The sequence below is a fragment of the Crotalus tigris genome, unplaced genomic scaffold (genome assembly GCF_016545835.1).
Source record: "Crotalus tigris isolate CLP2741 ecotype Arizona unplaced genomic scaffold, ASM1654583v1 scf7180000019004.2909048, whole genome shotgun sequence".
In the NCBI taxonomy this organism is placed as follows: domain Eukaryota; kingdom Metazoa; phylum Chordata; class Lepidosauria; order Squamata; family Viperidae; genus Crotalus; species Crotalus tigris.
In genome coordinates, this window is record NW_024097319.1 from 2,731,924 (window position 1) to 2,755,937 (window position 24,014).

At 42.4% G+C, this 24,014-nt stretch overlaps 1 protein-coding gene across 2 annotated transcripts in view; it reads right to left on the minus strand.

Annotated features, from left to right (window-relative positions):
* COL9A3 (collagen type IX alpha 3 chain) overlaps positions 1-24,014 on the minus strand; it is a 90,333-nt gene that overhangs the window by 39,580 nt on the left and 26,739 nt on the right. The window contains exons 1-10 of one of the 2 annotated variants that reach the window (XM_039358186.1): positions 20,745-21,110; positions 15,875-15,943; positions 14,615-14,650; positions 12,699-12,770; positions 11,382-11,435; positions 8,471-8,506; positions 8,107-8,130; positions 7,873-7,926; positions 6,203-6,256; positions 4,131-4,169 (exon numbers count right to left, since the gene is read on the minus strand). In XM_039358186.1, the coding sequence (XP_039214120.1) occupies positions 4,131-4,169; positions 6,203-6,256; positions 7,873-7,926; positions 8,107-8,130; positions 8,471-8,506; positions 11,382-11,435; positions 12,699-12,770; positions 14,615-14,650; positions 15,875-15,943; positions 20,745-20,810 (504 nt within the window). In that variant the 5' untranslated portion in view covers positions 20,811-21,110. Of the gene's footprint in view, positions 1-4,130; positions 4,170-6,202; positions 6,257-7,872; positions 7,927-8,106; positions 8,131-8,470; positions 8,507-11,381; positions 11,436-12,698; positions 12,771-14,614; positions 14,651-15,874; positions 15,944-20,744; positions 21,111-24,014 lie in introns of those variants that run through there. The other variant, XM_039358183.1, reaches the window with a different exon arrangement.

The following is a 24,014-nucleotide window of genomic DNA, read 5'->3' on the forward strand; positions in this document are numbered from 1 at the left end:
CACTTACTGACCTCAGTTGGGACTAGCAAATCCATTACTAAGCAATACAGTTGTTAAGTGAAACATCACTTGACCGTTGCTGACTTAATTCTGGCTGTAGCCATTAAGTGAATCACTTGGGGTCATTAAGAGTGATGTTAAGTTTAAGGATCAGCTATAAATCTCCTTTTTCAGCATTCTGGTGATTTCAAACCATCACTGAATGAACGGTCGGTAAGTGAGGACTACCTGTAGTAATTCAGTCACAAGGCAATCAAGATAATTGGTTTACTGTAGATTTCATTTAGTTTTATTCCTGCTGGATTATGAGTTTTAGGATTTCCAGTGAGCCAATCTACAACCTGCAGGGCTTTAAAATGAGATGCATTTATATTTCCTTGCTGAATTTTTCCTAGCAACGTTCCTTTCCAAATACTACGTTAGTATTTGTACTAATAATACCATATTTTATTTTCAGGCAGAAAAGAAAGAAGAGAATCACTGCTGTTTTCTGCCCAACTTCTGTATTTTTTTTTTCAGTAAGAAAAAAGTAAGGTGGAAGGAAATGATCCCCTTCTCCTTGAGTCCCAGTTAGGAAGCTGAAGAGGTTGTCAAAACAACAGATGGGAAGTCTTCCAATGCTGTTTGCTATCTCCCATTAGTCGTGTTTATTTAATCACGAAGAATCAAAATGTTTTTGCTTAAAATATAAAGCACAGCAGGCCTCTGCCCATGGAAAGTTGTTATCATTCATGGGAAAAATATAGCAAAACATTTGACCTTTTTTTTAAATTTCCAAGGTGAATTCAAAAGGGGAGGGAGGAAGAAAAAAGTAGAAGCAGGACAAAAAGGGAGGAAAGAAGAAAGGAAGGAAGGAAGGAAGGAAGGAAGGGAGAGAGGGAGGAACGGAGGGAGGGAGGGAGGGAGGGAGGAAGACAAAAGGAAAAGAGGGAGGAAAGAAGGAATGAGAAGAGGAAGGGAGAAAGGAAGGAAGGAAGGGAGGGAGGAATGAAGGAAATAGGAGAATGGATTGTCATACTATTAAAGCAGAAACAGGACAAAAAAGGAGGGAAGGTGGAAAGAAGGAATAAGAAGAGGAACAGAAAAAGGAAGGAAGGAAGGAGGACAAAAGGAAGGGAGGAAGGAAAGAAGGAATCAGAAGAGGAAGGGAGAAAAGGAGGAAGGAAGGGGGGAAGGAAGGAGGAAGGAAGCTTTATTAAAAATAGGAGAATGGATTGTCATTAAAGCAGAAGCAGGACAAAAAGGGAGGGAGGGAGAGAAGAAAGAATGAGAAGAGGAAGGGAAAAAGGATGAAAAAGGAAAAGGAAAAAAAGGGAGGAAAGGGAAGGAAGAAGGAAGGGAAGGAGGGAGAGAGAAGGTGAAGGAGAAGGAGGAGAAGGGAGGGAGGAAATAAAAAAAGTGGAAGGGACAGAGAAAAGAAGGAAAGAGAAAAGGAAGAGAAAGAGGGAAGTTATACTACCTCAAAATCCACATTCTGAATCTCTTTTGAAAACATATTGATTCATCTTCTGGGCATATATTTCCCATCTTTCTGGCGCAACCAAATGCCACAAAGGGCAGCTTGCAACATTAACAAAAAAATAACTTCATAAACCTCATAGTGAAAAATAATCAACCAACTGCTCAAGCAGAAAAGGTCATAATTTAAACTAAAATGACAGAGTTGCTCTTATTTACATATTTAATTTTTTTTTAAAAGACCTATAAGGCTGCCCATCTTATATACAGTCCTACCGGGTGTTCACAACGATTGCAGATTTCTCCTATTAAACAAGAATACCTATTCTCTTTTCTCTGATATTATTATTATCATTATTATTATTATTATTATTATTATTATTATTATTATTATGGATCATTGCACAGTCAGCCAGATGTTCAGACTGGATTTGGCATTTTGTCTACCTATCGAGTCCTTACCCAGGACCTGGGATAGGCAGATGTGGATGTTTGATGGTATTACAGATATTGTTGCAGAATGGAAGTAGTTCCTAGTAAGGTCACCTTTTGCAGTTGACTAATAGCGAATTTGTCAATGCCAATGGTGTTCAAGTGGTGCTCCAGTTGTTTTGGGATTGCACCCAAGACGCCTATGACTATTGGTACTACCCTTGCTTGCTTTTGCCACAGTCTTTCTATTTCTATTTGTAGGTCTTTGTATTTTGTTATCTTCTCCAGTTCTTTCTCTTCTATTCTGCTGTCTCCAGGCACTGCCACGTCCACTATCCAGACTTTTTTGTCTTTCTTATCGACAATTGTTAAGTCTGGGGTGTTATGTTGCAGGTGCTTGTCTGTTTGAATTCTGAAGTCCCAGAGCAGTTTAATTTTATCATTTTCTATGACTTTCTCTATTTTATGATCCCACCAGTTTTTGCTTACAGGCAAATGATATTTTTTACAGATCTTCCAACGCACCATTGTTGCTACTTTGTCATGCCGCTGCTTGTAGTCAGTCTGTGCAATCTTCTTGCAACAGCTTACCAGGTGGTCCACTGTTTCTTTTTCTTCTTATTATTATTTGCTGCCTATCTCACCATAATTGATAAGGTGTTCCTACTCAGTCAAGCATCCTAAAACAGCTGTCAGTGCTGATTATCTTGGGCTCTCCAGCACTAATTATCAGCTTTCCTTCATGTGTCCACAATCCTGTGAGGTAACAATTCGTTGTGATTTCCTATTTTGTCACAGGAGCTGGCTATGCACTGCTGACTTTGTCTCGGATCCCTAGCTAAGTAGGGTCAGACCTGATTAATATTTGGATGGGTTATTTCTTCAATTCTATCATCCCAGACAGGAGAACTGAAGACATATTTATTTGATTATTTATATCCCACCTTTATTAAAAAAAAAAAAATTCAAGGCAATGAACATATCTAACCTTCCTCCTCCTCCTATGTCCCCCATAACAACAACCCTGTGAGGTGAGTTGGGCTGAGAGAGAATGACTGGCCTGAAGTCACCCAGCTGGCTTTCTTGTCTAAGAAGGGACTAGAATTCACTCTCTCCTGGTGATGGGCCCAAAGTCACCCAGCCAGCTTTCATTCCTAAAATGAGACTAGAACTCACAATCTCCGAGTGATTGGCCCAAAGTCACCCAGCTGGCTTTCTTGCCTAAGGTGGGACTAAAACTAAGAGTTTGCTGGTGATTGGTCCAAAGTCACTCAGCAGCTTTCATGCCTATGATGGGTCTAGAACTCACAATCTCCTGGTGACTGGCCCAAGTCATCCAGCTTGCTTTCTTGGTTAAGGAAGGACTTGAATTCATAGTTTTTTTGCTTTCTAGCCTGGTGCCTTAATACAGGGATCTTCAAATTTGGCCCTTTTATGACTTGTGGACTTCACCTCCCAGAATTCCTCAGCCAGGCATGCTGGCTGATGAATTCTGGGAGTTGAAGTCCACAAGTCATAAAAGGGCCAAATTTGAAGACCCCTGCCTTAGTCACTCCACCAAACTGGCTTTCCCAGTTATCTTCCAAATAGCCCAGATAAAGGCAGTGGAAATCCTTATACCAGTTGGATGGCTATGCCAATTAATTTCTATGAAGTTCAAATTTCATTTGAGCCAACCTGATCCAATCCAATCCAATCCGATTTGATTCGATTCAATTTGATTCCATCCCATCCGATCCCATCCAATCCAATCCAATCCAATCCAATCCAGACTTTATAAACATTTTATAAGCAAACACTGAAGGTGAAATAACATCATCAATGATGATCATGTTGTTATTGTTGATGATGCACTGATGTTACCTAGTTTGCTAAAGAAATGACTGCAAGAAAACTACCAAGCTCACAGACCACCAAGGACCGATATAGTACACTCGTGAGCTACAGATAGGCTCGTCTATTGATAAGGTACCATTTTGCACTTTTGAATAAGGATATTAATTTCAAGAGACCTTGCTTAATGTTTAAATTAGTGTTTCTCAACCTTGGCAACTTCAAAATGTGTGGACTTCAACACCCAAAGCCATGGCTGGCTGAAGAATTCTGGGAGTTGAAGTTCACACAACTTCACTTTGCCAAGGTTGAGAAACCCTGGTGTCAGTAAATAAATAACCTTGACATTGGCATATGCAACTCAATGAGATCTCACACAGAAAGCTGAAAAGTGGAAGAATCTGTACCTGAAGATCTCTAGTGTGGTCAAACACTCCAGGGAGACCCTGCAACAGGGAGAATGCAGCATGTTACATATGAAGCATAGCTTCCAGAGACCCAGCATTGTTAAAGCACATGTAGTATGCTTAACCCAAGTCAAGCCTTGTCACCATACTATCCTTGGTTAAATTAGTTTTCTTTCTTTTTGACCAGGTTGCATAAACCCAACCAACCTGCTTAACCGATTTGATATACAGGAAGTCCTTGACTCACAATCACAACTCAAGCCAAAATTTCCGTTGCTGAGACATTAGTCAAGTGAGCTTTGCCCCATTTTATGACCTTTCTTGCCACAGTCGTTAAGTGAATCACTGCAGGCGTTTTAAGTTAGTCACAGGGTTATTATAAACGAATCTGCCTTCCCTGTTGACGTTGTCGCCAAAGGGGATCGTGTGACCCTGGGACACAGCAACGGTCATAAAGATGAGTCAGTTGCCAAGCGCTTGAATTTTAACAACATGCCCACCGGGGATGCTGCGACAGTGTGAAAAACGGTCACAAGTCACTTTTTTTCAGTGCCGTTGTAATTCCAAACGGTCACTAGGTGAACTGTTATAGGTTAAAGACTACCTGTATAGCAGCGGTTCTCAACCTGTGGATCACGATCCCTTTGGGGGTCGAACGACCCTTTCACAGGGGTCGCTTAAGACCATCGGAAAACACATATTTCCGATGGTCTTAGGAACCGAGACACCAATCCTCTGTCCCAGGGCTTTTCAACCGGGATACCGATCGAACATTCCAATGCCCACATGCTGGGAAACTGATCCGGGCACCGCAGCAGAAGCCGCAAACTGTGGGGGATCCATGCTGCCGCCAGTAGAGCCGGCTACAATGGAGTGCTAGCCAGCTGCTTCAACCAGGCACCGGCGGCCTCCTCAGGATGCCCCGCCCATTGGTGATATTGCTGCGCTGCGTTCCGTGACGCCAGGAAATCCCTGCCCCGCCGGAGCCGGCCACAATGGGGTGCCGGCTAGCTGCTCTAACCAGGCGCCGGCGGGCCGTCCTAGGGTGCACTGGAGTCCCACACACCGCCCGGTAGGCTGCCGTCAGCTGTTTTTCCTGCATGGAGTTTTTGGAGGCCGGCTGCATGCTTCAGCAGCCAGCTGCATGGGCCCCTTCCCTCATAGGAATGTCGAGCCCATGGGGCTTGACAGCCACAATGGTGCCGCACACTCAGTAGCCACCTCTCAAGCATCATCCCCCGCCCGGCACTCATTGGCCATTACGCGCTGCCTGTTGGTATACAGCATTGTTGAGAATGCAAAAAAAAAAAAAAAAAAAGAGAGAGAGAGAAGCTAATTCAGTAACCAGGTTGTGTGTCTATTGCAAGAATGCAACTGCAGATAATATGCACGAATCAGAATAGCAGCCCACCCTCCGTTTTGATATGGCCCCTCCCTCCCTCCCTCTACAATCTAGAACAGTGGTTCTCAACCTTTTTTTCACCACGTATCCCCTTTAAATACCTTTTGTGGCCATGGATTGTGGGCATGGACCCCCAAGGCTTAGATTTAAATCATAACATTTCTTCAAGCCTTTTGCTGACCCGCCGGGATGAGATCGTGACGCTCCAGGGGTCCACAGACCACAGGTTGAGAACCACTGGTCTAGACCAGGGGTAGGCAACCTTGACTCTTTTATGACTCGTGGACTTCAACTCCCAGAATTCCTGAGCCAGCCACGCTGAGGGGAAAGGGAGAGGTTTCCAAGGTGAGTCATGCTGGCTCAGGAATTCTGGGAGTTGAAGTCTACGAGTCATAAAAGAGCCCAGGTGGTTTGTATTGAGAAGCCAGGCCAGGCTCCTTGCCACTTCTGAAGCCATCAGCCACATTTCATTCACCAGTGCGTTAGCGTTAATTGAGCAGCACTGATGTGTCTTGAAGTGCTTTGCGGCTTTTGATTACGGATTAGTGTTTTACTTCTGGGAGGAAATTCTTCTGTTTAAGACCTGATATCGTAAGAAAGAGGCCTATATTCTGGGCAGCTGTACTAGCAACTTTCAGCAACGCTTGATCTAAAACAAATCTTAACTTACCGGTGGTCCCGGAGGTCCTGGTGATCCAGGAAACCCTGGAAGTCCAGACGGTCCCTAAATAGAAACAGACACTTTCAACTTACATTATATTCAATCATTTATGAAAAACATCTTTACCTACTTCACTGGCTGCCAGAATGGGATCTGTGTTTATTTATATTTTACTTATTATTTCTGAGCAAATGTGTTTTTCAGGCCTTCCCATATGGCTTAGCACAGGTAGGACCATAACTGGAACTGGGGAAAAAAATCATTGTTAAGTGGTCTGGTTGTTAAGTGAGGTATTATATGGCTAGATCCGATTTTGTGAACTTTTCAGCCATGGTCATTAAGTGAGACATCACATGATCATGGTTTATGAACTTCCATGCCAGTTTTTTGCTTGTTGGAAGTCAACCGTAAAGTCACAAATAGCAATCATCTGATCCTGGGACCGCACCTATTGGAAATATATGCCAATTGCCAAATGCCAGAATCACAATCACATGACCATGGGGACGCGGCAATGGTTGTAAGTGTGAGAACTTTTTTCAATGCCTTTGTAATGATACACACTCGCTAAATGAATGGACGTAAGTGGAGAACTACCTGTAGCAATTTCCAGAAATGCAAATAAAAGCTGTCATCTTAGTCCAATTCTTTTAAAGGACAACATGTCAAGATAATAATTTAACAGCCAACCAGCTTGTATAATGTGAGATGTATGATGTAATGATGGGAATGACTCAGCAGGGTCTACATCCCTTTAAGAGCCAGCTGGGTCTGTGTCTCTTTAATAGCCTTTGTATAAAAAGGGAAGGCTCTGCTGCTAAGTTCTCTCTTCTGTTTCCTGCTGTAACTGCTGTGTGTTGGAGCCTGCTGTATTAGCACGTGTATGTATATTATTCCTGGTGTATGATATTGTAGATAGTGTAATATAAACCACCATTTAATATAGACCACTGTTTACTGTGTTTATTCCTGGGGTTATCTCAGTGCAATAAGACTGTGTATGCTCTGACACAACACAATCTATAAGCCAGGATATTAAGTTATTATTATTACTTATTAAATTTATAGCCGCTCATCTTGTGGTTCAAGGCCACCCTGAAATGTCTCAGCTTTAGTCCAAAGGCCCAGCTGCCAGCCTCTAATGGAGGACAACCTTTGGGAAAATCACAAACAGTAGGATCCTTGGTGCTCTCTAAGCTTGGTTGTTTTCTTGCAGACATCTCATTTCCAAACTAGGTAACATCATCAATGCTAGAAGGAAATGGGGATTGCTGTCTGTTTATATACAAGTGGCTTGCCCTTTCTGTAACAGCCTAATAAAGGAACCACCAAGAACCACTATCACCAACAACTGCAGATAAACAGAGAGCAAAACCCCACTGTCTTCTAGCACTGATGATGTTACCTAACTGGGTAATGAAATGTCTGCAAGAAAACAACCAACTCAGAGACCACCAAGGATTCTGCAGTTCAACCTTGAGCTACAAATATTCTCTTCTAACACAAGCAGGACCTGAAGGACCTTAAACTTCTATTCTGTGTTGTTCAGCTGCTCTCCAACTGGCAAAAGGGTGAGATGAAATTGCCTCCATACGTTGCATGATAAGAATATCCTTGTTTATCCCATTATGAAATTCTGCCCTGGCTACATCAAGAACCAGAAAAAGAAGGAAACTTACCGGTGAGCCTTTCTGACCGTTTCCTCCTGGAAGACCACTGGTGCCTGAACGTCCCTATTAAAAGAGAGAAGACAAATAAATGCTACTGTTTATTCTGCAGGGAAGTGGAGGGAACCCCAAATTTCTCTGTTCTGCCCCAAATTCTTTGGTCACTGCAGCCCTTTAAGGACAGCAGAGAATGGCTACAGGATCCACATTTATTTTTTTCCCTAAAAAATAAAAATAAAAATTTACCGGTGGCCCTGCCGGTCCTTTACCCTGAAATGAGAAGGAAAATGCATGGTTAAAATGGCACAATTCCAGAAGAGCTGGTCATTTGGGAATCCGCTTCTCCCACCCATTCTTCTTCCTTTACAGCAGGGGTGTCAAACTCAGTTTCATTGAGGGCTGCATCAGCATTGTGGTTGCCCTGGGGGGGGGGGTGTGGCGGGTTTGATTCGTACACTGGGATGATAGAGCCACTAAAACATCTGTTTGATGTGGAGGACTAAACTTTCTTTCTCTGCAAAGCCCAAGATTTGTGATTAAATCTTTATCAAAGCTTGCAGGCCAATATCCATTACTAATGAGAGAAACAGACACGGATTTCGTCACTTACTGCTGGTCCAACAGATCCTGCTGGTCCTACACTTCCCTAGGAGGGCAAAACACAAACATTAATATTCTCCATCTTAGAAAGACTGCTGATACAAGAATAATCCTTCAGCTCTCAGAAGAAGAGTGGGATAGATAAAACAAAAACAAAAATAAAATACACACGGAGAAATGGTTGAGGTCCATGGAAGGAGATCTTATTTACACCAGTGAACATAATGGTCAAACTACACAATGCTGCTGCTCAGTATATGTGTTGTGTCCACATTACAACTCCAAACCATATTTATCTTAATAGAAACTTGAAAACACACAAAAAGCCTTGGTTACGGAAATGTATTTTAATCGGAAAATCACTTGTAAAAACATTTATACTATGGTAGGAAAAGTATGGATTCTACTATAGGATCCAAACAGCAATTTGAGGGTTCTCCTGGACTCATGACTCCTGCTTGAGGATCCCTCTCACAGTTGCTTAGATCAGGGCTTTTCAACCAGTGGTACGGGTACCACCTGTGGTACACTGGCACCTGGCAGGTGGTATGTGACCATCCTAGAAAAGTAGTAGTGGGGGAGGGGAATGAGAGCACTGCCGGGCAGGCAGGCAGATGTCTTGCTCGGCTTGCCTTGGGGGGCACTTTTTTCAGGGCCATTGTGACTTCGAACAGTCACTAAGCGAACTGTTGTAAGTCGAGGACTACTTGTACTTTATCACTTTTTTCCTTTTTTTTTTGTCATCAAGTTTTTGACACCTTACTAGGTGACTGGTGGTACTCGGATATTGTCATATCCTAAAAGTGGTACAATGGGTGAAAAGGTTGAAAAGCCCTGGCTTAGATAGATAGATGGATGGATGGATGGATGGATGGATAGATAGATAGATAGATAGATAGATAGATAGATAGATAGATAGATAGATAGATAGATAGATAGATATACAGTATACATAAAGTGGATTAATGGGAGAAAATGCTATGAAATGGAATCAAAACAAGTTTGTGTTTGGACACACGAGGAACGGTCAAATTATAACTGACTGATTTCCCCCTTTTAGACTGATAAATCCACTGTCAGCACCCACTGCAGCCATTTTGTTTTCCGCCTCAAGTTATTTTCACATTTCACATTTCGTGTAATTTTCCTTGCTGCCTCTCCTTTCTGCCATATGGCCAGGTATTTTAATTCCTTTCCACCTGACCAAATTCTCAGAATCTGAATTCAAGTTGGAATGCTTGCCTTTAATTTGGCCCTTGAATAGCTGTCAAAGTCCATTCAATTTCGTTAACTAAAGCCTTTAAGAATGTGCTTTGGGCAGAGAAGCGTACAAGACTGTACTGAAACATGGAGCTGAACGAAATAGGTGTGCTTTCAAAAAATAACGAAAAATTCCTTATGCATCTAATCACACTTGGCCAAGTAAAGTATTCAGTTCAATTCAATGCAATTCAATTGAATTTGGATAGCAGAAGGTTGGCATTTATTTAGACTTGTGCTCAAGACTAGCAATATTTTACTAGTCTTGTAATAGGAATAAAACTGCCATTTTATTTGGATAGCAATAGATTGGCATTTATTCAGCACTGTGTTCAAGATTAGCAATATTTTTATTCTCTATTAAACATAACCTTTTATGTAGAAGGGCATATAAAGAAAGCAAAAAATTGTAATTAGCTCCCACCTGCCTTCAAACATCGGCTGCAAATTTTTAAAGTTCACATCCATTCAGAAAGGCCAGATTAATTTTTTTTAAAGATTATTTTATGCTTTTTTCAGACTATTTACCCGTGACCTTGGCTGGTTAGAAAATAATTGTTTGTGTAGCTTTACTTTGTGATAGCTTCTGCAGGGGAAAATTTCATTTTCTAAGTGGAAAGTTGTGAAACATGGCTGTCAGTTCTCATAAGAAGTCATCCACCCAATCCTAACCCTTTCTGAGCTCAGTCCCCTAATTTGCAGAAATTTAATTAATGTTCAATCTTTCCCGATGAAAATCCTATTAGGGAATGTTGGGGGAACTGTCAATTAAACCAAAACTAAACAAGTTCCCCTACACAAGTATTTTTCAAACTTGGCATCCTTAAGATATGTGGACTTCAACTCCCCAAATTACCCCAGAATTCCCCAGCCTGCATGTATGAACATCAACTCCCAGAATTCCACAGCCAACATGTGTCAACTTCAACTCCCAGAATTCCCTAGTCAGCATGCTGACATAGGGAATGCTGGGAGTGGAAGTGCACACAGGTCAAGTTTGAAAAATCTTGTTTTGTATGGACATGATAGCAGTCTTCCAATGTTTCAGGGGCTGCCACAAAGAAGAGGGAGTCAAGCTATTCTCCAAAGCGCCTGAAGGCAGGACAAGAAGCAACGGACGGAAACTAATCAAGGGGAGAAGCAACCTAGAATTAAGGAGAAAGTTCCTGATAGTGAGAACAATTAACCAGTGGAACAACCTGCCTCCAGAAGCGGTGTATGCTCCAACACTGGAAGTTTTCAAGAAGAGACTGGATAGCCATTTGTCCGAAATGGTATAGGGTTTCCTGCCTGAGCAGGGGGTTGGACTAGATGACCTCCAAGGTCCCTTCCAAATTTACTACTACTACTACTACTACTACTACTACTACTACTATTATTGTTATTATTATCTTAACAATAATAACAATGCATTTTAAAAAGTTCATGCTGGACACATCCTTATGAGTTCTTATGAGTGAATGCTCCAACACTGGAAGTTTTTAAGAAGAGACTGGACAACCATTTGTCTGAAATGGTATAGGGTTTCCTGCCTGAGCAGCGGGTTGGACTAGAAGACCTCCAAGGTCCCTTCCAACTCTGTTATTCTATTCCATTCTGTTCTGCTCTGTTCTAAAATCTGCATAATAATGAGCTTCAGGATCAATGAAATGATTACTTACTCTGTCTCCGGGGGATCCTGTTGGTCCAAGTGGGCCGTCCAAACCTGTTAAACCCTGAGAATGAGTGAGAAGAAGATATTAGGCAGAATATTAGAAGATATTAGTGAGAATAGGAATTGGGAGAAAATTCGAAATAGAAGAACAATCATTCTCCTAAACCAAAGTGTGACCACTTTTTATGTTTGCATACAAGACTGACAAGAAAATCTTAATGGTCTAAGTAAGATTGAAAACTTGGAGAACCATTTATTTTGCCATGTGTCGGGGCAGCGATCAGGTGCCAAGGCACTTTTGGATCCAGAGATGACAATGTGTGTATTAAAGTGTTAATATCATTTTAAAATGCCTTGGTAAGGCCACACTTGGAACAGTGCATGCAGTTTTGGTCACCATGATGTAAAAAAGATGTTGAGACTCTAGAACAGTGGTTCTCAACCTTTTTAATGCCGCAACCCCCAGCCGGTCGTAAGTCGAGGACTACTCAACCGGTCGTAAGTCGAGGACTACTCAACTGGTGCAGCACCGTTTGCAGAATGGGACTTTTGGCGGGCTCAGCAGGGCAGAGACAGCCTGGACAATTCCTATTGGCTTTTGAAAGCCAATAGAATTAGACTCTATTCAAGAGAGTCTATTCTATTGGCTTTCAAAAGCCAATAGAATAAAAGGGAGTAGCACAGCTAAGGAAAAGGGGAAAAAAATGGCGGACTGCGTTGGTTGGCGACCCCCGTGAAATGGTCGTTCGACCCCAAATGGGGTCCCGACCCACAGGTTGAGAACCACTGCTCTAGAAAGAGTGCAGAGAAGAGCCACAAAGATGATTAGGGGACTGGAGGCTAAAGCATATAAGGAACGGCTGCTGGAATTGGGTATGTCTAGTTTAACGAAGAGAAGGACGAGGGGGAAAATGATAGCAGTGTTCCAATATCTAACAGGATGCCCCAAAGAAGAGGGGGTCAAGCTATTCTCCAAAGCGCCTGAAGGCAGGACAAGAAGCAACAGATGGAAACTAATCAAGGAAAGAACTAAGCTAGCACTATGGAAAAATTTTCTGACAGTTAGAACAATTAACCAGTGGAACAACCTGCCTCCAGAAGCAATGAATGCTCCAACACTGAAGTTTTTAAGAAAAGACTAGACAGCCATTTGTCTGAAATGGTGTAGGGTCTCCTGCCTGAGCAGGGGGTTGGACTAGATGACCTCCAAGGTCCCTTCCAACTTTGTTACTCTGTTAATAAACACACCAGCAGATAAAGAGATTTATCTCCAGTGGGAGATGGGATAAGAAAACAATGAAACACAGGAAGCTTGTATACTTACATCTACCCCAGGAAGGCCTGGTATACCAGCATCTCCTTTTTTCCCAGGTTTCCCTCGTGTTCCTTTGGGTCCCTGCACCAGGTAAATAGGCAAGCATTATTAATACAACAATCCCAGAGCTCTAACAACCAACTGAATTACCAGCTGTTGAGTGGGCTGCATGCTCAAATATTTGGATTGCTTCTTATACATTCCCATACGTCTCAAGATTGAAGCTTCCTCCAGTCTTAAGTCTCCTCTTTTGCTTTAAAACATCTAATGAGCTAGTGGGAAATGGTCTGGAGATGGTCCCTCACCTCAAACGTTGGCCAGATATTTAGCAGTTTTCCTGCAGTCCCTTTCCCCAAAGATACTTTTTCCAAAGGCAATTGGACTTCGTTTTTCAGGAAAGACAAGAAAGAGGCAATGGGGTCTCAAGACGTTGGTTTAAATTCTATCGAAATTTACAAGCCATTTGGAATCTGTTTGATTCTTTTCTGCTTTTATCAATAAGATGGAACACATTTCTCTACCCCCTGTGCAGTAAAATCTGTTTAATAACTTATATCCTAATTTATAAGACAGAGGTCCCCAACCTTTTGGGCACCAGGGACCAGTTCTGTGGAGAAAGTTTTTTCCGCGGACTGGACAATGGGAGGTTTTGTGTGCTGCCTGCGTCTTGCGGATGGGGCTTCATTTGTTTGTGTGGACCTGTTGCTGGTATGCTGCGGCCCCGTTCCGGTCCAAGGACCGGAGATTGGGGATCCCTGTTACAGGAGATTGCAAAAAGTGCAGATGCCATCGCTTATTACATCTCAGTGCAATATATCTAAACTTTAATAGGACTATATCAACTAGCAATGAGGCATTTTATTTTGCTGGTTAACAGTTAATAGGGCTGGCCTTTTGGCTGTAATGCAGTGGTTGCCAAACAAATGGCAACAAGTCAAGGAAAGTGTACCATCATTTGTTTGGATACATTCATTTTTTTAAATAATACTTTTTAAAATTAATTTTTATTATCGTGTTCTTGTTCATCATTCGGTCATGGTCAGTGCATTTTTATATATGCATGTATGTAAGTAGCCTTGTTGTTAGTTGCGAAGTCGTGTCTGACCCATCGCGACCCCATGGACAACGTTCCTCCAGGTCTTCCTGTCCTCTACCATCTTCTGGAGTCCATTTAAGCTCACGTCTACTGCTTCAGTGACTCCATCCAGCCACCTCATTCTCTGTTGTCCCCTTCTTCTATTGCCCTCAATCTTTCCCAGCATTAGGCTCTTCTCCAGTGAGTCCTTCCTTCTCATTAAGTGGCCAAAGTATTTGAGTTTCAACTTCAGGATCTGGCCTTCTAAAGAGCAGTCAGGGTTGATCTCCTCTAGGACTGACCGGTTTGATCGCCTTGCAGTCCAGGGGACTCGCAGGAGTCTTCAACAGCACCAGAGTTCAAAGGCCTCAATTCTTTTGCACTCAGCTTTTCTTATGGTCCAACTTTCACAGCCATACATTGCAACTGGGAAAACCATGGCCTTGATTATGAGTACTTTTGTTGGCAGTATGCTGTCTAGATTTGCCATAGCGTTCCTCCCCAGGAGCAAGCGTCTTTTAATTTCTTGGCTGCAGTCCCCATCTGGGGTGATCTTGGAGCCCAGGAAGGTAAAATCTGTCACTACCTCCATTTATTCCCCATCTATTTGCCAGGAATTGAGAGGGCCGGATGCCATGATCTTGGTAAGTAGCCTACAAGGATATTTTACTGTTTCTGGCCGTATGGCTGTAATAAACTGATTTGATTTGAGCTGGATGACTGAGAATCCCCATAGACATGGCAGTCCCTTTTGTTTCCATTCCTGGGTCTCCTTCCTATTAAAATCTGTTTGTACCCATTTCTTGAAGAAGATTCCCTCCCAACACAAAGATAGTGTTAAAATACTTACTGGTGATCCTGGCAATCCTGGGGGGCCAGGTTCTCCCTAAACAGGCAAGGAAAAAGAGAGCAGTATTAACATGAGATGGACCCATATTAAACCTAACAGAAATTTTCTCCAAAGTGTGGCACATTGTTTTGCTAGAGCAGTGGTTCTCAACCTTTTTAATGCCGCGACCCCCAACCGATCATAAGTCGAGGACTACTCAACCGGTCGTAAGTCGAGGACTACTCAACTGGTGCAGCATCGTTTGCAGAATGGGACTTTTGGGAGGCTCAGCAGGGCAGAGACAGCCTGGACAATTCCTATTGGCTTTTGAAAGCCAATAGAATTAGACTCTATTCAAGAGAGTCTATTCTATTGGCTTTCAAAAGACAATAGAATAAAAGGGAGTAGCACAGCTAAGGAAAAGGGGGGGAAAATGGCGGACTGCGTTGTTTGGCGATCCCCGTGAAATGGTCGTTCGACCCCAAATGGGGTCCCGACCCACAGGTTGAGAACCACTGTGCTAGAGTGAATTATTCATGAAAATGTATTATTGTGATTTCCCTCCCCCCCAGGGTTCCAAAAGCTTGACTGATGCCAGATTTTGCCAACATTTCATTAATTCACGCTAATGTTGATCACAGGGTGAAACAAGCCTTTTCCAACGAATCGTATCGTTAAACATTCATCTTAGTAACTCACGATTAAGTTTTTGTTCTGTCTTAATTTCTTCATAAGTCTCTAAATCAGTGTTTCCCAAACTTGACAATTTTAAGGCATGTGGACTTCAACTCCCAGAATTCCACAGCCAGCATTTCCATTGTGGCTGGGGAATTCTGGGAGTTGAAGTCCACAAGTCTTAAGTTGCCGACGCTGAGGAACACTGAGATAGAATATATCCAATTGTCCAGTCTGCCCTTTAATCTTCCCAACGCTCTTTTTTCCATTGTGGCTAGGGAATTCTGGGAGTTGAAGTCCAAACGTCTTAAAGTTGTCGAGTTTGGGAAACACTGCTCTAAATGAATGAGGGCTTGAATCTGCCCCAGCAAAACAACTGTGGCCTTTTTTTTTTTTTTCTCCTGAGGAAGAAGCTTTGAGTGACCTTTCTCGGTACCTCTTCAAGAAAGACAGACTGAGATAATCTCATAAAGAAGAAAGGGAGGATTCTAATCTATGTAGAACTTGGTAAAATCCACTACAAATCATCCAGTTAAGTCAGTAGGTCATCACAGTAACCCTCTACCTTCTTTCCCCTGAACCAGCGCTGGCCTTCTTGATACTTACATCAATGCCATCCTTACCCGGTGACCCTGGAGGTCCTCGTGGTCCGGGCAATCCTCGTGATCCTGGCCTCTGGAGGGAGGAAAATTGAAGTCTCACATCGGAAGAAAGTTACAGAATTCAATTAGGCACTTCCGAGACAAGTCACAGATTGTTGAAACTGGTAGCCAACAACATAAAATGTTCAGACTTTAAGATTCTAGTAGGAATTGAATTTTATTGCCACCCAGTCCTTTTTTTTTTTCCTCCTGTCAGGTGGGTTTTCTTTTCTTTCTTTTAATTTTATTTTTAACCAACAAAACAAAACAAAACAAAACAAAGCATAACACACATACACACACAATATATACTCCTCTCCCCCCCTTTTTTTTAACAGCGATTAAGTAACGATAATCTATTCTTTACATTTCCCCCCTTATTCTTCTTTAGAATATCTGTCAGGTGGGTTTTCTTATTTGGGGCTGTCTCATTTTGGAAATAGACCTCCTGCTTCAAATGCTCTGTCCCCTACTTAGAGGTAGTCCTCAACTTACGACCGCAATTGAAACCAAGGCAGTTGTTAACTGAGTCGTGCTTGATTTTTTTTACTATGGTTGTTAAGCGGATTCCCGCAGTTATTAAGTGATTCACATGGTCACCAAGTGGATCTGAATTCCCTCCCGTTGACTTTGTTTGAGGAGATTGCAAATGGCAGTCATATGAATAACAGAATAATAACAGAGTCAGAAGGGAGCTTGGAGGTCTTCTAGTCCAACCCCCTGCTCAAGTAGGAGACCCTATACCAGGGGTGGGGAACCCTGGCTCTTTTATGACTTGTGGACTTCAACTCCCAGCATTCCTGAGTCAGCATGGCTGGTTCAAGAATTCTGGGTATTGAAGTCCACAAGTCATAAAAGAGCCAACGTTGCCTACCCCTGTCCTAGACCATTGCACACAAATGGCTGTCCAGTCTCTTCTTAAAAACCTCCAGTATTGGAGCATTCACAACTTCTGGAGGCAAGTCGTTCCACTGGCTAATTGCTCTAAATGGGACACTGCAACAGTCATAAATGCATGCCAGCTGTCAAGCACCTATATATTGATCATGTATCCATAGAGGTGCTGCAATGAGCGTAAATGTGAAAAATGCTCATAAGTCCCCCTTTTTCAGCACTGTTCTAACTTTGAACAATCACTAAATGAATGTTGTAAGTCAAGGACTACTAAGTGGGGTTTTCTTTAGTTGGGGGTCTCCTGAGTTACAATGGTTGTCATTCCCCTGCCAGGAGATATAGGTAAACTTACCTGAAGGATACCCAATCAGGAGGATTCAGTGTCACTGCCTTTAGCTTATTTATTTTTATTTATGAAACAGATTTCATAAATAAATCTGGCCTCCCAACTTGCAGCTCACAGATAGTGGTTCTAGGTGGCGCACAACAGAGGTCCCCAAGCTTTTGGGCGCCAGGGACCGATTCCGTGGAGAAAGGCTTTTCCACGGACCGGAGGGTGCGTGGTTTTGTGTGCTGCCTGCATCCCATGGATGGGGCTTTGCTTGTTTGTGGGGACCGGTTGCTGGCATGCTGCGGCCCAGTATTGGTCCACGGACCGAGGGTGGGGACCCCTGGTGTACAACATTAAAAATCCAGTTAAAAATCCAGTTTAAATCTCTCTCTCTGTGGTGGCGACAACACAACTAGAGATATAACCAGACATTCAGCTTCAAATGGGATTCCCAAGCCCTTGACAAACCACGTCTTTCAGTCCTTGCAGAAAAACAACAAAGATGGCGCTAATCTTTTTTTTTATTGAAAATTTTTTAAAGTTTTACAAAAAACAAAACAAAAAAAAACAACAAAAAACAAAACAACCCTCACCCAAACCCTCCCAAACCACCCCCCTCCCTCCCCCCCGAGCTTCCCAGAGCTGAATATAGGCTTAATTAAAATTTTAAAAATTCTAAAAAAAAATAATCAACTTATAAGATAATTAACAATAAAATATATATAACAATAAAAACATAAACATTAAGAAAAAAAATACTTAAAAAAAGAAAAAAAAAGATATAAAAGAAAAGAAAAGAAAGAAAGAATACAATCTATAAAATACAAATTTAAATACAAATTATGAAAAAGCTAGATGGTATTTCTTTATAGCCAATTTGTATTGTATGAAATTTATCCATTTTTCCCATACGGCAAAAAATTTATCTTGTGATTAAAGATGGCGCTAATCTTATCACTGGGGGAATGATGTTGCAAAGGGAGGGAGCCACCACAGAGAAGGCCCTTATTCCCGGGAATTAAGGAAACCCAAACTTCAAAGTATCCTAACCAGTGGTGGGATTCAGGCGGTTCACACCACTTCGGCAGAACCGGTAGCTAATTTTTTGTTGCCCAGGCCCAGAATGGACTTCCGGAAGCGGCATCCACAGAGAGAACCTTGAAGATCTTCTAATCCAGTGGTTCTCAACCTTTTTAATGCCGTGACCCCCCAACCGGTTGTAAGTCGAGGACTACTCAACCGGTCGTAAGTCGAGGACTACTCAACTGGTGCAGCACCGTTTGCAGAATGGGACTTTTGGCGGGCTCAGCAGGGCAGAGACAGCCTGGACAATTCCTATTGGCTTTTGAAAGCCAATAGAATTAGACTCTATTCAAGAGAGTCTATTCTATTGGCTTTCAAAAGCCAATAGAATAAAAGGGAGTAGCACAGCTAAGGAAAGGGGGGGAAAAATGGTGGACTGCGTTGTTTGGCGACCCCTGTGAAATGGTCGTTTGACCCCAAACGGGGTCCCGACCCACAGGTTGAGAACCACTGTTCTAATCCAACCCCCTGCTCAAGCAGGAAACCCTATACTATTTCAGATAAATGGCTGTCCAATCTCTTCTTAAAAACCTCCAGTGTTGGAGAATTCACAACTTTATAACAGCGTTGTGGGTATAGGCGTTTCTTTCATTCCCAATGAATTTCACAGCTCATTCTGATGGCACCACTTTCTAAATGCCAGCAGTGTTTTATTTTCAGCTCTAGGTATGCAGGAAAAAAAACCCGATGCTATAAAGGTTTCTTTATGTGGGAAAAAAAAACCCCTTGGTCCCAGAAAAAAACTTTCAACCAATTTGGACCTACAAAGGTTTCATTGTATAGCAAGTTTTGCTCACATCTAAGGAGAGGCAATACCAGATTCCTGAATTTGGCTGCAGAAAATACCTTGTGCCTTTTGATTTGCTAATTAAGGGATATGTTCTCCATTATTCAGCCACATTAATCTGTTTTAGGCTCTCTTTTAAAACAGACTTTTTAACAAGATAAATGCCATGATTTATATTTGCCTTAAATGCACTGCAAATAGAGAACTAAACTAAATTGTGAATGCAGCTGAAAATACAGAACAGTGGAGATGTTGTTTCTTGTGAAACTTAATCCCTCCACCTGAAGCATTTTTTTTCAAGCTGACGTTATGCCTTTTTTTTTTTTTAATCCTCCCTATTTTTCATTAAGGAATGAGAAAGGGGACTGAAAATATTTTAACTACAGTGTGGCTGTTTGATGACAGGCCTCTGACTTAAAAACTTTTTATTATCTGACCCTGATGTTATTTGGAAGCCCAGCTCAGTAAAATTAATCCAGCTTTTACTCTAAATTCCCAATTATGAAATTGGCTTAGAAAAATAGCTCCATTTATATGTACCTCTATGAAACTGTCAGGACATACATAGGGATGGGAAAGATTAATTGTACATAATTCAGATCTTTCTTTGGTGCTCTAAAAAAAGTCTCAACACTATTAATTTTTTTCTCAGCCATTTCTGCATGGAATTTGGTGAGTGAGTTGGGTGACCATATAAATTTTATTAATAAATAAAAACAAAATAGATGTTGTAGGTTTATACATAAGCCTAAGACTGAAAATCAGGCTTGTCAGATGCTATATTTTTTCTATCCTGCTCTAGGGAGTAGAGAGTTGGTCTCTGACAGAAGGGCACCTGAAGAGACTAGAAGCATTTGAAAGGTGGATTTACAGGCGGTTGTTACGTATAAGCTGGGTTGACAAGATCAGAAATGAGGAGGTGATAAGCCGCCTGGAAAAACCAAGGGAAATCATCAAAACAATTAAAAAACGAAAATTAGAATATTTCAGACATGTGATGCGACACCCAGAAAAATATGGCATACTCCATTTAATCCTCCAGGGAAAGACTGAAGGCAAATGAGGTCCAGGCAGAAGAAGAACATCGTGGCTTCAAAATCTAAGGGACTGGTTTGGACAAAACTCAACAGCACTTTTTCGTGCAGCTGCTGATAAAAACAGGATCGCTAACATGATCGCCAACGTCCGATAACGGATATTGCACAACAAGAAGAAAAAGGTTTATGCAATGTTAGAAACACACACACACACAAACACACACAAAGAAGGATTAGAAGTGGCGTGATAGTGGTGTTCCAATATCTCAGGGGCTGCCACAAAGAAGAGGGAGTCAAGCTATTCTCCAGAGCATCTGAAGACAGGACACGAATCAATGGATGGAATCTAAACAAGGAGAGAAGTAATCTAGAACTAAGGAGAAACTTCCTAACAGTGAGAACTATAAACCAGTAGAACTGCTTGTCTTCAGATGTTGTGGGTGCTCCATCATTGGAGGCTTTTAAGAAGAGACTGGACAGCCATTTGTCTGAAATGGTATAGGGTTTCCTGCCTGAGCCGGGGGTTGGACTAGATGACCTCCAAGGCCCCTTCCAACTCTGTTATTCTGTTATATACAGCAAGATAGCATCGTCATCAATTATTTTAAAAGTGAACGTTGGATCCATAAGTAAGACAAACTATTTAGCCCATAATGCTATAGGACTGAAGTTCTGGTCTTCCAAAAATCAAAGAGACTCTTACCTGAGCAGAAGTGATAGTTAAAAGTTGAGAAAGGAAAACTATTCCAAACAGTAATAAACCAGTCATGGTTGCTCTCTGTTTAATTCCTTCCAGTCCTAAGGCACAAGAGACGTTTTCTTCTTCCTTCCAATTTTAATTAACTCCTTCCCTGCTGATCCAATCCACCTTTACTTCAGGAGAAACCCACCTTCCTTCTAGATTTTCAGAACGACAAGGGGAGACAGATAGCTCAATCAGGAGCAACCTTCAGCGAAAGAAAAAGGCCAGGTTCTTCAGAAAGGTGGGGAAGAAAGAAGGAGGAGCAGAAGGGCTGGTCCAACTGTAAAGTCGGACACGAGCGCAGCTCAAGATTTTTTAGACCCTGCTGTGTGCTTTCAGCTACAGAGCGGCAGGAAAAGAGGCCCATTGTACACACAAAAAGGGCTTGGTTTAGCTGATGTATCGTTTATTTGCTCAAGGGAACCCATTTCCCCCTTGCAAAATGTCCTGATCCTCCTTTAGGTTTTTTTTTGGGGGGGGGACAAATATTAAGCTACTGTCTGGAGAATCCCTTGAACACAGCAGGCCCCTCAGAGCAGTAATGGCGGCCAAACATATCCACGGATATTCCAACCCATTCCTTCTAGTCTGGAGGTTTGTGGGATGAGGAATAAATTGTCCAAATTGGCAGCAAGAGATAGTGAATACAGTTCTTGGGGGAGTTGATGAGAACAATCTTTTGACAAATGGGATATGGGACTCAACAGATTCCGCAAAGACCAATGAATTTGTGCTTTCCCCTGTTTCATGTAGGCATTAGAGTGTGGTAGAAGCTCAAAGGGGTGCAATGGCTCCACGGTTAAAGACAGAGCTTGTCAGCTCCAAAGCTGACAGCTAGGTTTCAAGACCCAGGCACTGCGCAACTGGGTGAACTCCCATTTCTTGCAAACCTAGCAGCTCAAAAGCATGCAAATGCGAGTAGGTAAATAGGTACCACTTCAGTGTGAAGGTAACAGCATTCCACAGTGCTTTTTTTGTAAAAAAAAAAAAAAAGTGCTGGAACTCACACATGTCATACAACCTGTCTTGCCTACCCTACAATGTTCCATCCAAAAAAGGTGCCGGAACTCCGTTCTGGGCGTTCTGTGACAAAAAAAGCCCTGGCATTCCATGTTCCTTGGTGTATTGTCATGCTGATCACATGACTATGGAAATGTCTGCGGACAATGCTGGCTCCCTTGGCTAAGAAACAGAGATGAACATCACCCCCTAGAGTCAGATATGACTGGACAGGGGAAACCTTTACCTTTGGTGGAATCTCCCGTTAGATTGGAGGGCGGTGTCAAGAGGGGGACAAGCGTAGAATCCTTGCCTTGCAGAAAGTAGCCCAGCCCTGACTTCCCAACGATTCCCTGAAACCTTATCTGGCCATTCCCAAGGGAATGCAGTCATTCTGGTGAGATTCTTGTAACATAGTTGCCCAGCAATAAAACTACTATTGAGGCTCTTCAAGTTCTGGTTGTTTTCTCGTGACTGTCAATCAGTTCTTCCATCTTTGCTGAATGACTGCTAAAGGCAGGAAATTTGCAGCGGCATGAACCTCTTTGGGGTACTATACCAAACACAGCAACAGAGAGCAGACATCTCCTGGGTCCTATAAGGTGGCATTAATGATGGAACCTTGCCAGATGTTATCAGATGGTGGAAACAACTGGAGAAAAACAAATCCTGTAAATATTCAGGTCTTCCACCATGAAGGGGCTTGGTTTGCATCAGAAGCCCACTGGTAACCCTACCTTGCAAAGTAGCGATGTTGATGGGTGTACTGAGGTGTCCTTGTAACTAATATATTCTGGATCAAAGAGTCTTCAAGGGCAGCCCCATCTAAAACGCATTACAGTAATCCAACTCTGAAGTGATTATTATGATTGTGAGAAGGGCCTCCACATCCAGAAATGGAAGCAAAGATCTTTTTGGTCACAGCTGCCACCTGCCCTTTCAACAGGAGCTGTGGATCTAGAACAGACATGTCAAATTTGCAATGTCATGTGACTTTGCGCGATGTATCGAAGTGTTTTCTCCATTGCCGGCAATGGAGTGGGCTCGGTTTCCTGGTGACGTGCCTGGCCTGCGGGTTGAGTTTGACACTGCTGATCTAGAAGGACCACCAAATTGCACTCACATTCTGTCTAAGGGAGCACCATCCAATCTAGAACTAAAGTGGGAAGGAAACAGAGGATCTAGATCCCATAGATCTAGATTCCTATGGATGGCTGGCTGGGGGAATTCTGCGAATTGAAGTTCATACATTTTAAAGTAGCCAGGGCTGACAAACCCTGCTACAGCCATTCAGCCCTACGTGCCTTTTTTTTTTTTTTACTTCGCTTCTAGGTTGGTTGAATTTCTCTGTTCATCCAATTAAGGACCTAGATTATTCATTAAATCATCTTTAAGCCTGGTTCTATAAAGCTGTCTGTGATACTGGTAAATATCACATAATTCATGGTGAAGATGTCCATAAAGCCTGCCAGCTAATGGCTGATAATTGATCTTCCTTTAGTAAGTACATGCTGTGATTATTATCTGAACCGTTGAAGGCTTAAAGATGTAAAAATGAGTCCATTCATCCTTCTGGTAACTCAGATCAATGACAAAGCCCTCCTGCTGCCCCATAATTCTTCCCTTATTACTGGCATAATCTTTCTCAGCAGGATGAAACTGAGGATCACTGATGGACTGGAAGTTACTTCTTCAGCCTAACACAATGATGGCAAACCTTTTAGAGACCGAGTGCTCCAAACTGTAACCAAAAACTCACTTATGTATCGCCGGGTGCCAGGTGGGTGTGGCCCATTGGGTGGGTGTGGCCAACTGGGTGGGCATGGCCCATTGGGTGGGCAGTAATAATGGCCAACTGGGTGGGACTAAAAAGTTCAATCAATCAATTTCAACTTTCCAAGATCTTTTTTTTGCCTGCGAGGTTGAAATTGATTGATTGAACTTTTTTTTTTTTTACACATGGTGGCCGAGGCCTAAAGCGAAAAGGTTTTATAAAACCCAGCTGAAGGCCTAGGACTGGGGCGACAGCGCGTGTGCCCACAGAGAGGGCTCTGAGTGCTGCCTCTGGCACCCGTGCCATAGGTCCACCACCACTGGCCTAACAGATGCTTAAAACAAGAATAACTCTTGAAGAGGATCCCATCACGAATGCCGATTGAAAAGATAGTTTCTCAATTCAGCTTGCATGCAAGGTAGCAACCAACCAAGCAGAGGCATCTAAGGAAGTGGTCA